This window comes from Pelecanus crispus, chromosome 1, assembly GCF_030463565.1.
Source record: "Pelecanus crispus isolate bPelCri1 chromosome 1, bPelCri1.pri, whole genome shotgun sequence".
Classification (NCBI taxonomy): domain Eukaryota; kingdom Metazoa; phylum Chordata; class Aves; order Pelecaniformes; family Pelecanidae; genus Pelecanus; species Pelecanus crispus.
Window position 1 is genome coordinate 201,412,901 of NC_134643.1, and position 14,506 is coordinate 201,427,406.

Here is a 14,506-nt window from a genome sequence, read left to right on the forward strand (position 1 = left end):
TTGGAATTCCTCTGGAAAAGTCGTATAGAGTGGCAGAAAATGGGATAAACCATTAGACCTCTACCTAAAAGCGTTCCCTCAAATGGAATTCTCAGGAAATTATGCTAAAAACCTAAATAATTTCAGAGACACCAATATCCTCTGCACAAAAATTTATACCTCCTGTAAATAAAACTTTAGAATTTTCCCTTTTAAAGAATTCTGGTGCGTACAATGCAACATGAAAACATTACAGAAAATTGTATCTGTCAGTATTAAGTTGCGTGGGACTTTTTCCTTAGGGAATATGATAAGCTTTGTATTTTTCCATGATCAACACCAACCTGCTTGCAGTAGTGAAGTGAGACCATAATCTAGTAGTTAAGGTATTAACCTGCTCCTTGCAAGCTATAGATGTGAGCTTCTGTTTTTCTGTGAATTTCTTATGTGACCTTGGAAAGTCACCTCTTCTCATATTTACAAATATTTTCCTGTTCTTTACAATTCAGCACCTCTACCCCACTGTAGTCTAATTTCTTAGCTCCAAAGTAGCTTTGCAAATGCCATTCAATGGAAACCTATCAGTCTTTAGTGTTATGTAGTAGCTGAGTGGCAATGGCGTGATGGGTTTAGGTGTCTAAGAACTTCAGGAATTTGGGATTTGGTCTGTCCAGACCAGATTTCTAACGGTGTTAGTAACTGAGGAGTGACATAGCCATATTTCTATGGGCTGTTAAAGGAGTCAGGCACCTAGTTCCCACCAATCTTGTCTCTAACCTGCTTAGGCACTTTTGAAGTGCTTTAAAACCCCATTTGTAAAATAAGAATAAGAGTTACATGGATAAATATCTTAAAGACTATGAGATGTAGAGGCAGGAGAGTAATGAGGGCCATTGAAGTACCTCAGGCTGGGCTGCAAGAAAAGGCTGAAACCCACTGGACCTGTTCTTGTACAGCTTCAGCCTGAACTGAGCTTTCCTACAGATCCCATCTGCCCTCATGAGTGCTATTCTGGGAAGACATCAGGGTGGTGGCATGGCATGTTGGTGACGTGACAGGCATATGGGGCAAAAGGGATGCATCAAGACCAGCGAGGCAAGGCTGAAGCTCTCCTGCATAGTTTTTCCTCCCCAGGAGTATTCTCTGGTTCACCTTTCACACAGGTCCACAGTGGCTCCTGAGAGTAAAAGGTGTTATTAAACCCAGGGTGGCGCTGAGCCTCCAAACTGACCCTAAAATCCCAGGTAGATATTGTTCTGGAAGATGCAGTACAAATGCTGTTATCCCAACAGTTTTCCTCCTCTTGAAGGAGGGAGGAAGACAAGGATCAAAAGCTCATGCAAAGCATAGCACCAGACTAACCACCTGCAAACCCCATGAGCTATAACCAAGCTGTCACTCTGCTCCCAAACAACACTTGCAAGAGTGAGACCTCTTCTGCCTAACAGACCAGTTTGTGATGGCCACTGGGTCTCACTGATGTGGCTGCACAGTAAAATACACTCCTTTCCAATGACCTGATTAATCATTTTCTCTAACACTCCCAGATATTTTATCTTAAGTCTAGTAAATTAGATTTAAGTGGTGAGCAATATAGGGGGAATAAAAAAAGCAAGCATAAACAGTGATTTGTTACAGACAGATGAATAACAAAGGTTACCACATAAAGTTGACATAAACACAATAGATAGGGTAATTATCTACCTTATTTATTCTAGTTGCTATTTCTTTCACTGCATTGTGCAAAGGCATATCTGAATCTTAAATAAAAAATACAGTTTTAAAAAAAAGGAGAAACACCAAAAGAGAAGACAGAAGAGACAGAGGGAGAATGGGAAAAAGGCAGAAATAAGATGCAATGCTGATGTCTAGACAGGAAAAGAGAAAGGACAGTAGTATCTAGGTCTTAGCACCAATATTCGTGGACAGTAATAAAGTCCCAAGCTAGAAAATTAATTTACTAATTATTTAGTAATTTAATTTATTAATTTATTAATTACATTATTTTCTCTTGACAGAGCAATATTCTCCAAACAATTTTTTAGACAGTTCTCTTTCATGTGAGGAAGGACTGTCCCAGTGGTTTGGTTTTCTTGGACTAATTAAAATGCAGCTAATGTGGACTTAACAGGACCCTGGGAAGATCTGTGTCACCTTGCTAATCCAACAGTAGACCATTACAAGTTGGGGGGGGGGACTTAGTTTCCTGACAGCTTAGGATTGAGCTAGATCTCTGAAGGGTTAAGCCAGGAGCCGGTGTGGCATGAAGGGAAGAGGGAGAACGAACCAGCCGGCATGGGGCAGGCAGGGCAGGTGGCAGCTGGCTGCTGGAATCTTCCTTTGGTGTTGGGCACTGTCAAAGCAGTTTGTGAAGGATCCACAAAAGTGTTGGGAGAGAGAGAAAGACTGCAAGCAACCATCTCCATTTTAGCCCCAGAATAGCCCGAGCACCCACATGGTCTGTGGGAGACAAGCTCAAACCTGCTTGACACTAGAGATGGACTCAAAGCCAAGTCCCAGCTGTGCTCTGAACATCTGTCATGTTTCCTGAGTGAACATCTCTCTCCTTATTTTGCTCCATTTACACCCTAAATAAATAAAAAAATGTATCAGAGATTTGCACTTCTGTCTCCACTGTGCGATATATGCTTTGGGCTACCATATCAGTGTCTCTGATAAACACTCTAATTTAATACACAGTGGAACAACTCTAGGAGGAAAGATTAAGACACAATCCCATGCAGGGGGGCAGGGGGGCAGGGAGGAAGATAGCTTGGCTGATCAAAGAGGTGTGTGACAAGGTTTTAAGTGCCTGCTTGCATATGGGCACTGAAAGGTTTCAGTGAAACAGGGGGCAACTTCTGGGAAGCCTCTGGGGCAAGGTGCGAGGAAGGTCAGCAGCAACATCTGTGCACAGGGGACTTTGGACAATACCTCCTGGAAAGAGCTGGTAGATGAGGGGGATATGGAGGCCATGAGGAGGTCATCACCCTGATCTCCCCAGAAGTGCGGCTGGAGGGCTTTTGCATGTGTGGATCTCAGTTATAACTCGCTACTGGTAGAAAAGTGAAATGGAAAAGAAAAACTTGTTTCCTGTCAAGCTTCAACTAAAAACTGAAAAAACCCCTGAGAATTCAAGTACTGTGAGGCATATTGATGCTTGTCAATATTTGTGACTGAGTTATTATCTAGCTTTAATAATTAATGATTGTCATTAACTGCTGCACAAGCAAGTGGCAGTAGGTAAATTATCCCTTGACTTTTTTTCAGTCAGCAGAGCAGGGCAGTAGTGCATAAGCAGAAAACCCACCATCAGGTGTGCTGGGGTGAGCAGCCTTTTGGTCACGCCAAGGGAGATGCTAGTTGTGGGTTGGTGGTGGCTCACGTGCTTCTGGGAGGACCTGAGGCTCCTGCCAGCCTTGAGCGCAAAACTACAAGCCATGTCCTCTCTAAAATCACTCTTCTCAGCATGACAGCCCTTCTCTGTGCTGTTGACAAGCTGCCTTGGAGCCACCTGTGAACACACGCAGTTTTCCAGGTCCTTCAGGGTTGCACCAAGACAGTGCAGCTGCTGCAGGCTGGTTCAGAGCCCTGCGTTAGCCTGGACAGTGGGAACAGAGCTGGACCAACACTGCCAAAAGTATTTCTGCAACCCTTCATTGATGGCTTCAGTGAGGTCTTTTTGATGCTGCACTCATCTCTTCTCAAAGAAGTCTTCACTGATGTTTAACTAGCAAGTAAAAAAAGGCAAATATTAGAGTATGCACACAGAAAGAGAAGGATAAACTGAGCACCTCAAACTATGTTTTGAGCATTAAAATATCCAGTAGTGAAAGAATCTGTATCGCATTCTGAACTGTAACTTGGATTACATGCCCAGAGCGCGATAATAGAAATCACCTTTGGTGTCTGCTGAGGAGTAAATCCTTGGCTGTGCCTTTTCACCTAAACTGCAGGAGCAGCCAAGAGTGGAACGGCTGGAACAGGTGCTTTTAGCCAGTAGAAATACACCGGTATGAGCGAAGTCATATTATTGCCTGGGCCAGCAGCACATTGCACTTCTCCCCTTCTGCTGTCCTCTGAATAAGACCAAAAAGGAAAGAGAGATAAGGGAGGGAACTGGGCACTGATATGTGTCCGAGACCCAGTATCCTGAAAGCTGACTTCGCAAATCTTATTCGAGGGAGAATCTGTTTGTTTGAGATGATCATTTAGAAAATGAGAATACACCCAATAGATTCCTTTGTGGAGGAGACAGATAGAGGCAAAGATTTGAAAGCAGGAGTCCATCCATCCATCATTTTTGACTGCGGTGTGTTACAAACAGTCTCATGCAAACGAAAAAAAAAGAAACAGTGGGTGAGATTTACTTCCTTGGTTATTCCCTGCAATTATTCACCCATTGCAACCTGAGATATTTTAGATCTCACTTGGGCTGCGGGAAGATTCCTCAGCTAGCTCCTCTGAGCAGCCAGCTGCAAAAAACATTGAAATAGGAGAAGCGTATAAGAGCATTAAGTGGTAGCATTCTCCATCACCCACAGCCTCTGTTAGTTGTGCTTCCAGGCCAGATGAAGCTAGAATGTACGTACAGCTGTTCTAAGTTGTAAAATACATTTTGAAATGGGATTGATTCATCTGTGTTTCATGAGATTGAATTAAGCAAAAGAAAAAAGTATAAAGACTTGTCTTTTTTCCAAGCATTTAATAAAAATATTCAGTCTCACTGGAACATAATAGAGATGTGCTTTTCAGCACACAGATGTGCAGTAGTGAGAGCCACGTTTTATGTAAGCTGCTCATTCTTTTGTGCAGTGTTAAGAACTGAATGTACTTTCATACTCCTTTTTTTTGGCCTTGACATGAGCTAATGTCAAAGCAAATGAAGACCTGGTGGTAAATCCTTTTCAGCACTGCTAATGATTGTGGCCATTGCGGAGCTGTTACTGGCTGCCTAATCATCTTTGGGAAATCGGGCTTTTGATAAGTAGACCTTGTATTCTGAATTTTGATTTCTGCAACAAAATTTGCTGGCGTGACTCGGTATTTAGAGGATCAGAAATGTGTGTTGGTCACATACTGCAGAGTATATTCAAAGCAGGTTTTATGGTGAACTTCACTGGGTAAAGTCATTACGGGTATAATGAGTGATTTGAACAGAATTACATGGGGAAAAATTCATGCCAGCATCTTCTATCTATAAAAATGCATTTTAGTAGAAAACAGATTTACAAGTGGAATTTTTTTTTTGCATGCAAGGCAGAACATGCAGAAGAGCAACTGAGACTGATTTTCTTTTTCCAGTTCCATTGCTTGTTTTATATTTAGGGATTTGTACTACGGCCGCCTAGATTTTACAAGCACAAATGTGCCAAAACCCTTGACTGGTTCATTCAGGTTGAATAATAAGCAACATAAAATGTCTACTTTCTTCAACACCTGCACACTCCATTCCATAGTGTTTTGCAAATGTAGGAGGTGCAGATACATGTTTTGACTTTGATCTTGTAAACTGAAACTGTTCAAGTGCTAGACCCTAATCTAGAACTGAGCAGCAAGGAGATGTTGCCCAGGTTTCCTCAGCAACCCACATTTATCTGGGTGAGCCTCTATTTTCAGTTGTTCGTCCAGTTGCTCTGGGGGCAGCTGCACATGCAGGCAGCGTGGGTGCCGGGCAGAGCCAGACCTGGCACGCTGCTTTCCATAAAATGAGCCCATGGAGCTTGGTAAACATTGAGGTACCCTACTGTCAACATGCATCGGTCATCTCAGAGGTTGGGTGCATAACTGTGTGTGTCACTGCTGGAGTGCACAAAGTCTGTTTAGCTGGAGACACTTCAAAATTTATCCTCTGTTTTTGTGTAGCTGACATTTATTTACTGCTGCTTTAGTAGTTGCATGGGGTGGATCTGCCTCACCTGTGCAAAATGGTTTAGGTCTTATGTAGTCCCACTCTTGAACATGGTTTTCTTCCATTCCCTCATGCTCACCTGCTCCTACTATCAGGCCCAAAATGCAGAATGGCTATTCTCTTGTCCAGCTGATGATTCCCCCACCTTTTCTATAGGGGTGGGATACCTCTTACCCAGTGAAAGCTATTTGAAAGGGGAAACTTAGTCCAGCATCAGCTGTGTCCATACTTCTAAATAGTGGAGAGGCAGGGACAAGATGACACAGACTGATTCCTCTCCTTACTGCTTAGTACTAGCCCTCTCAAGAAAAGATTTGTCTTGATTGATAACTGAAACAGTCTAAAACAGGCCTGGAAGTGGATTAAAATTAAAGACTGAGTGGCCTGGGGTCCAGTGCTTGAAGCTACTGCCTGTGTCTATTTTATTTATCTGCACAGACATACCTGTAGCTGTTTATTCTCCCTCTGTTAGCAGCCACTAGAGAAAAGCATTGTCAGCAGTTGATTTATCCCACCTATTTTAGACACTACTTTAAGGTGAAATGAATCACCCTTTGGAAGCAACTATCTCTCTATTGACTATGGAGGGAGTCTGCATAATGGAGTTCAGATGGCTAAAGGTAGGAAGGTGCGTTCTGCCTGTGCAATTGTCCCCTCAGTAACATGAGACCTGCACTGGGGTTTTCCTGGCAGAGCTTTCAGTGGCTTTCACATGGGATTTTTCTCCACAAGAAGTGTCAGAGCAGGAGAAAACACAGTGCATGCTCCCTGTCACTCCATTTCCAGCCTGCTTCATCTTCACAACAACTTCCCCCAACAATTTACCCTTGGGGGAGCATAGAACACAGGACCACAAATCTGGCTGAGCAACTTCTCCTGCTGCGTGGAGATGATTAACACTTCATCCTGGTCACCAAGCAGCTATGCAAACCCCAGAGTCCTGTGGAGGCGGAGGGGATTGCTTTGAGGGACTATTTTATTTTCTGATGCTATTAAAAAATACTTCAGAGTGATAACAGTACTTTTAAGCAACAAACGGCTACTACCAAGTATCTTTGCTATTTCCTTGTAATTAAAAGGGCTGCCTATGCAAAATAACAAAGCATGAACTTTTCTTTTTTCTCTTTCTGCTCAGAAATCGAAGCAAAGGAAGCGTGTGACTGGTTACGTGCAGCTGGATTTCCCCAGTATGCTCAGTTCTATGAGGGTAAGTAGGTTTTTCTCCTCTTTGTGCAGTACTGAAAGTGCACTGGACCCTTGCCAGGAGAGCTTGCAGTCGGCCAACTCAACATTTGACTGAGTTAGGGCCATGGCTGGCTGCTTCACAAAGCCTCAGCTGCTGGAGTCATACGAGTGCCTAAAGAAAAGTAAGATTCTTGCCCTCATAGCCATGGGAAGAAAAAAAAAAGGGACATAGTTTGAGTAAACCTCAAAGGTTAAAAAAACAAGTACAAAAAATCGAAGTACATAGGTGTCTTTTTTTTTAAAACTTCCTGAACTGTGTCTAAAATAAGATTGAAAACACTGAAAGTCACTGAAAAGTTCAATCTTACTGAAAATAAGATTGAAAAACTCTGCAAAGTTACCAAAAGTGAATAATCTGAGCTGCATTTTCCATTTGCAAAGCAAAAAAAGCCGGTATTTTGATGCTAACTCAAAGCAAATGGCTGTGTCCTCTTCCTAGCTGTAAAGTTCTTGCCCAGGGAAGCAGCATCCCCGAGGGCAGGGCGAGTGGTTGCACTGCTGCTGCATTCAGGAGCAGTTTGGGGACTGGGGCTGGGTTTTTCCTGCTCTCCCTAGCTCAATGCTGAGAGGGAAACTGCAGCTGATCCTCGTTTTTCCCAAACTGCATATTCTCTCTGCCAGAGACACAGAGCCAGCTCAGGCCCGCTCGGGCTTATTAGCCGAAGCGCAGCTCCGCCAAACACTGCTGGACACCTTCCAGGGTCAGCTTGGGTCTGGAGGCAGCATGGCTCCACGCATGGAGCGATGGCCAAGAAACTTCACGGGTCAGAGTCAGCTCTGCTGAGAGCCGTCTCAGACACCATCCATCCCGCACGTGGGATGGATGAGGACACCTCTGCGGCTTCCGATGAGGTCCCTCAAGGTGCAGGTGCTGGCTCCTGATAGGCCGCTCAGGTGCCTGGCTACTGGGATTTCCATGCAGAGATGCTCAGATGGCTCCTCAGGAGCTCAGCAAGGAACTAAGACTAATAAGCCTGCCAGACCGAAGCTGATGTAGATGTGTGCCTACCGCAGTCCCTGGGTGCCCAGTAGTACTTTTGTGTCTGCCTTGTAATCAGAGTATCTCAGATCCCCACTGCCCCAGGGAAAGGAGAGCCTACTGCCTGCTGAACTCAGAGGGATGTTTCTTCCAAAAAGCAACCTGTGCTGGGCTCCCACAGTTCCCATACAGTCAATACGCGCTCTAGACAGTCTGCGTCTCCGAAAACAAGGTCCTTTTTACAGGCATCTATAATGTCAGGGTTAAGCACTAGTGTCTGAAAATGCTGGCTGCAGTTCCTGTATCCCAGCATCCTGCTGCGGTACCTAAGCATGGCAGAGCAGTCTGGAGAGCAGCCACAGCGCTGGAACCCATCCCACCATTACGGAGCCCACTAATTTGTTGCAGCCATGTCACTTTTCATTACAAATGTCAGCTTCCAGCACACTAGTCTGGCTTTTTAGCTAATATTGGGGGTTATAATTCAGCTCATTTTTTTTGTCTCTGTTACTCGAGTAATCCTTTGTCTGAAATCGTTGTTATTGGGACCTGCATTAAGAGCAAAAAGCACAGAACATTTCTGTTTCATGGGAAAAGTCTGTCTAGCAAATAACTCATTAAGTCACTGTGATGGGAATGGAGAACCTTGTTGCTCATGTGGATGAAGAAAGTGTGTTGCTAATTCCCTGATCTCATTCTTTTGTGCTAGGCGCTAGAAAGAACAGCTGACAATTGAGTATCTTATTAAAGCCAAAGTGAAATAATCTTGCTCTCTCTTCAGTGCACAGGATGCTCAACTATACCTCTAACAGGAAAAAAAAAATAAAGTGACTGAAAGGTTCATAGATACAGCTGGAAGGGAACCAGAGCTGAGTGAAATCGGTGGTACTAGATTTCAGTGAGCAAGCACATGCAAAGCATTTTAGATGTAGAAAATGTATTTTCATTTGAATAGCAAGCAGTCATCTTAATATTGTGTCTCCTTTTATAGACTCCCAGTTTCCCATTGACATTGCTGCAGTAAAGAAAGATCATGATTTTCTTGACAAGGACCTTGTAGAACCTCTTTGCAGGTAAATAACACCTAAAGCTTCTTTTCTGATAATTTAAAACCATAGGCTGATTTGTTATTGTTAGCATAGCAGCAGAAGCAGCAGCAGAGATGTTTGCTTGTCCACGTGAATTAAGCAATGATATCTACAATGCTACCATTCTGAGTTCATTTCTCTTATGGAAAATCCTGGAGTTGGACCCCCGCTACACTCACAGAAAACATCACATGATTTGAGAAGACCCAAATCCAATGGATTTGAAACACCTGCCTTTTAAGAAAGAACTAGCAATAGTACAAGCAAACCCTGAATGAGAGTCACATTTGAGTTGCACATGAATAACTCTTATGTCCAAGCACAGCAGAAAAGATGAAATTTCATTGCACAGAATTCAGCAAGTACTTTCTCTGGCAGCAGATGTGGTTTTCATGCTGCTGTGATTCCCTTGGTACTCTGCTTTTGGCACCAGAACTGGGACCATAACCCCACAGCACTACAGCTGCTACAACTAATCACTGGTTTGCCCCTCCCAGAGGGCTTGTGTTTGCTGTTTATCTAGCTTTTTATACTCTGTCCGTGATGAATATACTGTACTGCCTTGCCCAAGTACTGTCCCCCAGGACTCAAGAAGCAGCAATTCTGTGGCAGTTTTGCAAAACCACATTGCAGAGGCATTGTTCCCCTCTTCTTTCTCCCGTGCTCAGCTCAAGCTGGGTTCTGCTCCTGTCCCCTTCAGCAAGGACAAAGGAGCATCTGGCCCCTAACCAAGCAGGCTTTATTACATGTTATGGAAACTTTCACAACACCAACATCAAGATAACTGGACAAAACTCTATTTCCCCTTCTGCAACTGTGGCTAAAGTCATTAGAGAGTGTATGCTGTTCCACTGCACATCGTACTGTGCATTGCAGGGATTAATGAGTCTGTGATGGAGGACTGCAGAGAAGGTTTCTGAGAATCATAGCAAATAGAGCTGGAAGAGAGTTCATCTAGTCCATCTCTCCATCCCGGGCTATGCCCTCCTTCCTGGAGGATCCCGGTGATTCCTGGGCATAGCTGTTGGAATGCTTTCCTAAAACTCCCTTGCTGCAAGTGAGACCTATTTCTTTTCATTTTGTCCATTATGGTTGTGGGGAACAGGATATTCTCTCTCTCTGTGTAGTAGCCTTTGTGTCTGAAGACAAAGCAGTAGGAAAGACTTGGATCCTTCAGTGATTGCTCTCAGGGATGCCAGGGAGCAGAATAACTGCAGACTTGATCCACTGCTGTTCTGTACAGCTTGGTGGGAGGGATTGCTATGCCCATGCCTAAGAAACCTTTTTCCCACACATACATGCATCCCCCTGCTTCAGTCTGGCATGGTGGAAGACATACTTTGGTGTAGTTTGGGAACTAGGAAGTGGTTGGAGGTTGAGATCTCTTCCACTGTGCCCTTTCCCACAAAGTTGAAAGACCATCCAAAAGTGCAAGTATGATGTCTGACCCTGTCCCTTTCTCCTGAGAGCAAACAGTAAGGTGAAGTCATTGCATAGCTCTGTGACTCTCACCAGTTTTTCTTCTCTGAAGTAATTAGCAGTGGTAGTACTTCAGTTATGGTCACCAGGCATCCAACACCTACACAGCTAAATGGGAACAGCTCACCTTTTCCTCCTCTGGCCTCTGTAGACTCACAGATACACTTAAAACAATTACACTAGGTTGATATATTTATGAGGATTTCTTTGTGAGCTGAACAGCTAGAGACTGGGGTTTTGTTCTCTTTTATTAAAAGATGAGGTTTTGGAATATAAGCTAGCAGCTGGAGAGATGCACTTACTTATGTGACAGAATGCTTTATATTAGCCTAAATCAAGTGATACTGCTGAGACCTGTAGTACATAAGCATAGACACAGACCTTTCCAAACTATTTAATCGAAGACAAAGGGTTTTATGACTGTCTAGTAACTTTTTCTGTAATGATTTTTTTCAGAAGACAACACCTGTTGAATTTGATTTTTGTTGGCAGTTTTTAAACAGTTTAGATCTAAAAAAGTAATAACACCTCATATACTAGCCAGATAGAAATAGAAGTATTATGTAGAGGTTATGTTTTCAGATTGCAGACATTTAATTTGCTGTAACGCAGCAGCTCCAAACCTTTAGCTGAGAGCAACCTGTAAAAAGTGATTGTGCGAAATGTCAAGATGTGGGTTCATCAGAAGCAGTAAACAGTGCCAGTCACTGCCCCCAGTACCAGCTTTGTTACTGTATTAGCTATCAAACCAACATCTTCCAAGTTTTCCAGTGCGCTGGAAATCCTCACAGCTTGACTGACCACTGTGGCCAGTTTTCTACCCTTGCTTTGCTCTGTGGTGGCGTTACTACAAGGTGCATGCCAGTATATCATACAAGAGCACAAGCTGTGATGCACTTTTATGAAAGAGAAAGTTAAAAAAAGGTTGGTTATTATTTCTGTATGCACCAATTCCCAGGTCAGGGGCCAAAATTCCATTCTTCAAACACCCAAAACTGCCCCTGAAGCTATGCATGACCAAGCCTTCACACTGACTAATAGCGCATTCAGCCTGTAGTACGGAATAAAATGGGGTTCTCATTTTTATTTGGAGGATAATTTTGAAGCTGGAATGCCAGAGTGGATAATCAGTTGGAGCAGAGTTTTAGCTCTGAATGGTAATGCTTCTAGCATAAACACTAAATTTCTCTGCTCTTGTGGATTGAAATCAGACTCTCAACCTCATTTTATAATCAGTTTTCTTATGGCATTGCAGTATACAAGACAACATGAGGTACAAATGCAGAGGAACCTTTTCTGTTTTTTAAGGCAGCTGGTAGAATTTTAGTCAGAAAGCCTAAGACTCCCTGTTGTAAAAGATTTCAGTGACCTTTCTGAGATATTCTAACACTCCTGCTGTTTACAATATCATTTGAAAATTTGGCAGAGTAGAGACCAAATTTGAGGCCTTTGGGTTAGAGGCGTATCTATCAAGAGATTCCACTCAGATTTTATTGAGTAACGAACAATAGAAAATTACCATGCAATCTGCAGGCGAACGCTGTCAGCCTGCCAAAATAATAATTGGGCATGAAAATTTTATAGCTAGATCTCTGTGTCGTTTCCAAAATAGCAGCAACCAGCTCTGGTCTGGGAACTTTTGCGGCCGCTGTGATAAGAGGGTGAGAAGGAAAAGCCAAGCCATGTTGTACTTCTTGTATTCACGTAAACACCGTGACTAAGAATATAAAGAACAAGTATGTAACAGTCTGATACACAGACCCCTAGACCAAGCTCTTAAAATTTGAACTGTGCCAAGCAGCCAGCAGCCTCTTTTTCCATAGCTAGTGTCTCTTAAATAGCTTGTAATCCAAAGGTCGCTGTACATAGGACGTCCTTCCATTAGAGTTTTGAAGTGGTGATTGTATAGCCAGTACTGTCTGCCGAGTTATATTGCTCTAGGTGCTGTTAGGAGATAAGCCCAGCTCTCCACATGCAGTACGGAAAGCCCTGCTCTGAAGTCAGTAAATGTCTCCCATTGACCTCAAGGAGAGTTGACTCACCTCGTGTGAGCATGTAGCCTACAGAGTAACTCACTCAGCTGCAGCCATGACAAAAAGTGACAGGACTGGAAAACAGTATGTTCTTTTCACACACAAAACTGATGGAGCAGGGACGTGCCAGTGCCTACTTCGCACACCAGCCCAGCTGGTACTGGGAGGACCCTTATTCAGTGTTCAGACCTCAGCAGAGCCCAGCATGAGCAGCTGGATGTCCTCTTCCCAAATTCCACAGTATCAGAAGAAGCCAGCTAGGGGCATGTGTGTGCAGCACCTAAACTTGGCTAGGAATAATGATAAAACAAAGAAATAGTGTCTTTTTTCCCTCGGAGAGGAGTTTACGGAACCATATAATGTGTTTGCCTGGTCATGATCCATAAGAGAGGACATTTGCAGATCTGCAGAGGTAGGAGACACCGTGCTGCCCATGCTAGCCCTCCCCATGGTGCCTGCTCCTGCAAAACTGGTTGGTGCCCCTGGCTGCATTCCCCACCAGCTGCTTGGAAGCAGCTGCAGAACAGGTCCAGGGGAATGCGTGGAGCTCCAAGTCACTTTAAAGTTGTCTTCCCATTATCTGGATGGCTCTTAAAGCAGGACAATAGGTCACCCACAAGGGTTTTAAGCTAATCATATCCTGCATTACTACAAGCTTGTATTTATTTGCAAACACTGCTTAGTGCTGTACAGGATGCGAAAGTCAGAGATTTCCTGCTTTTGAAAAACTTCCATCATAAGGGTTAGTAAGTACAGCACTAGGGTTGGGATTCAGAGCCCTAAGTACCTGTGTCTAATGCCATCTCAGATTTCCTAAGATAGCTCAGACTTCTCCATAGGCTGGCTGGACCAAGAGGACCTGCAGCAGCTGGAGGCCAGGCTTGGTACTCTAGAGGATCTAAAATAGCACTGGAAATATCTGTTTGGGCACCTGAATCACTCCGCTGGTGTTTAAGTATTGTTTCAAGGGACACTTTTCAACATATGTTGAATGTTGATGATGATGTTGATGATGATGATGATGATGATGATGTATGAGATGATGTTTCACCATAGAGATAACTGTTAAACCACAGAGGTAGTGTTTTCCTGTGATGGCCTGGAGAATAAATAAAATTAACATCAGTGAAGCACTTGCGGTAGTAAATATTTTGCAGGCTTCCCCTGAACACTGCAGAGCCTTCCAGACAAGCATTCAAATGCATCCGAGATGGTTTGGGTTTTATATCATCACCTCTCTTGTGTTTATTTAATGTGGATTTTTCTGCCTTTTCTTAAGTCCAGATTTTGTGTTTTGTTAACATTACTGACAGTCTTTTCCCATGTTTTTAAGGAGTGACATGAAAGTGTAGTGCTTCTCTCACTTTGACTGGGACATTAGTGACAGCCTTTTGTAGCCAGAGACTTTTATTTTCTGCTTTTTGAAAGATTTGCTGTGGACTTGGCTGTCAGTCATGTAACAACTTTAAGCAGATGAGAAAAGCTTTCTGCCACCGCTGGCACATCAGCAAGGCATAAGAAGTCAAAACAGACTGGCTTTGATTGGAGTTGTTAGTACCAGGCAGGCTCACAAATATGATCATTAGTTCTCTAATTTCACTGGCAAATCTTTCCATAGCGTTGGAAGAGCCCCAGAAATCATGCCGATGTTTTGTAGATAGGTGAATTTAAAACCTGAGGTTGAGTCCCTGGCACCCATTGAAAAGTAGTTTTGTTTTTCATGGAGCGAGTTCTTCACAGCACAGCCAGGCTAGAAAGCAGCCAGGACAATGGTGTGACTTCCCAAGCCTCC

The 14,506-nt window shown here is 43.5% G+C and overlaps 1 protein-coding gene across 5 annotated transcripts in view; it reads left to right on the forward strand.

The window, feature by feature from the left end:
- The window catches only part of STARD13 (StAR related lipid transfer domain containing 13), a 257,049-nt gene that overhangs the window by 213,156 nt on the left and 29,387 nt on the right, over positions 1–14,506 (forward strand). For 4 of the 5 annotated variants that reach the window (XM_075705369.1, XM_075705382.1, XM_075705375.1 and 1 more), the window contains 2 exons: positions 7,026–7,097; positions 9,106–9,187. In XM_075705369.1, coding sequence (XP_075561484.1) covers positions 7,026–7,097; positions 9,106–9,187 — 154 coding nt within the window. Of the gene's footprint in view, positions 1–3,750; positions 3,761–7,022; positions 7,098–9,105; positions 9,188–14,506 lie in introns of those variants that run through there. The other variant, XM_075705396.1, reaches the window with a different exon arrangement.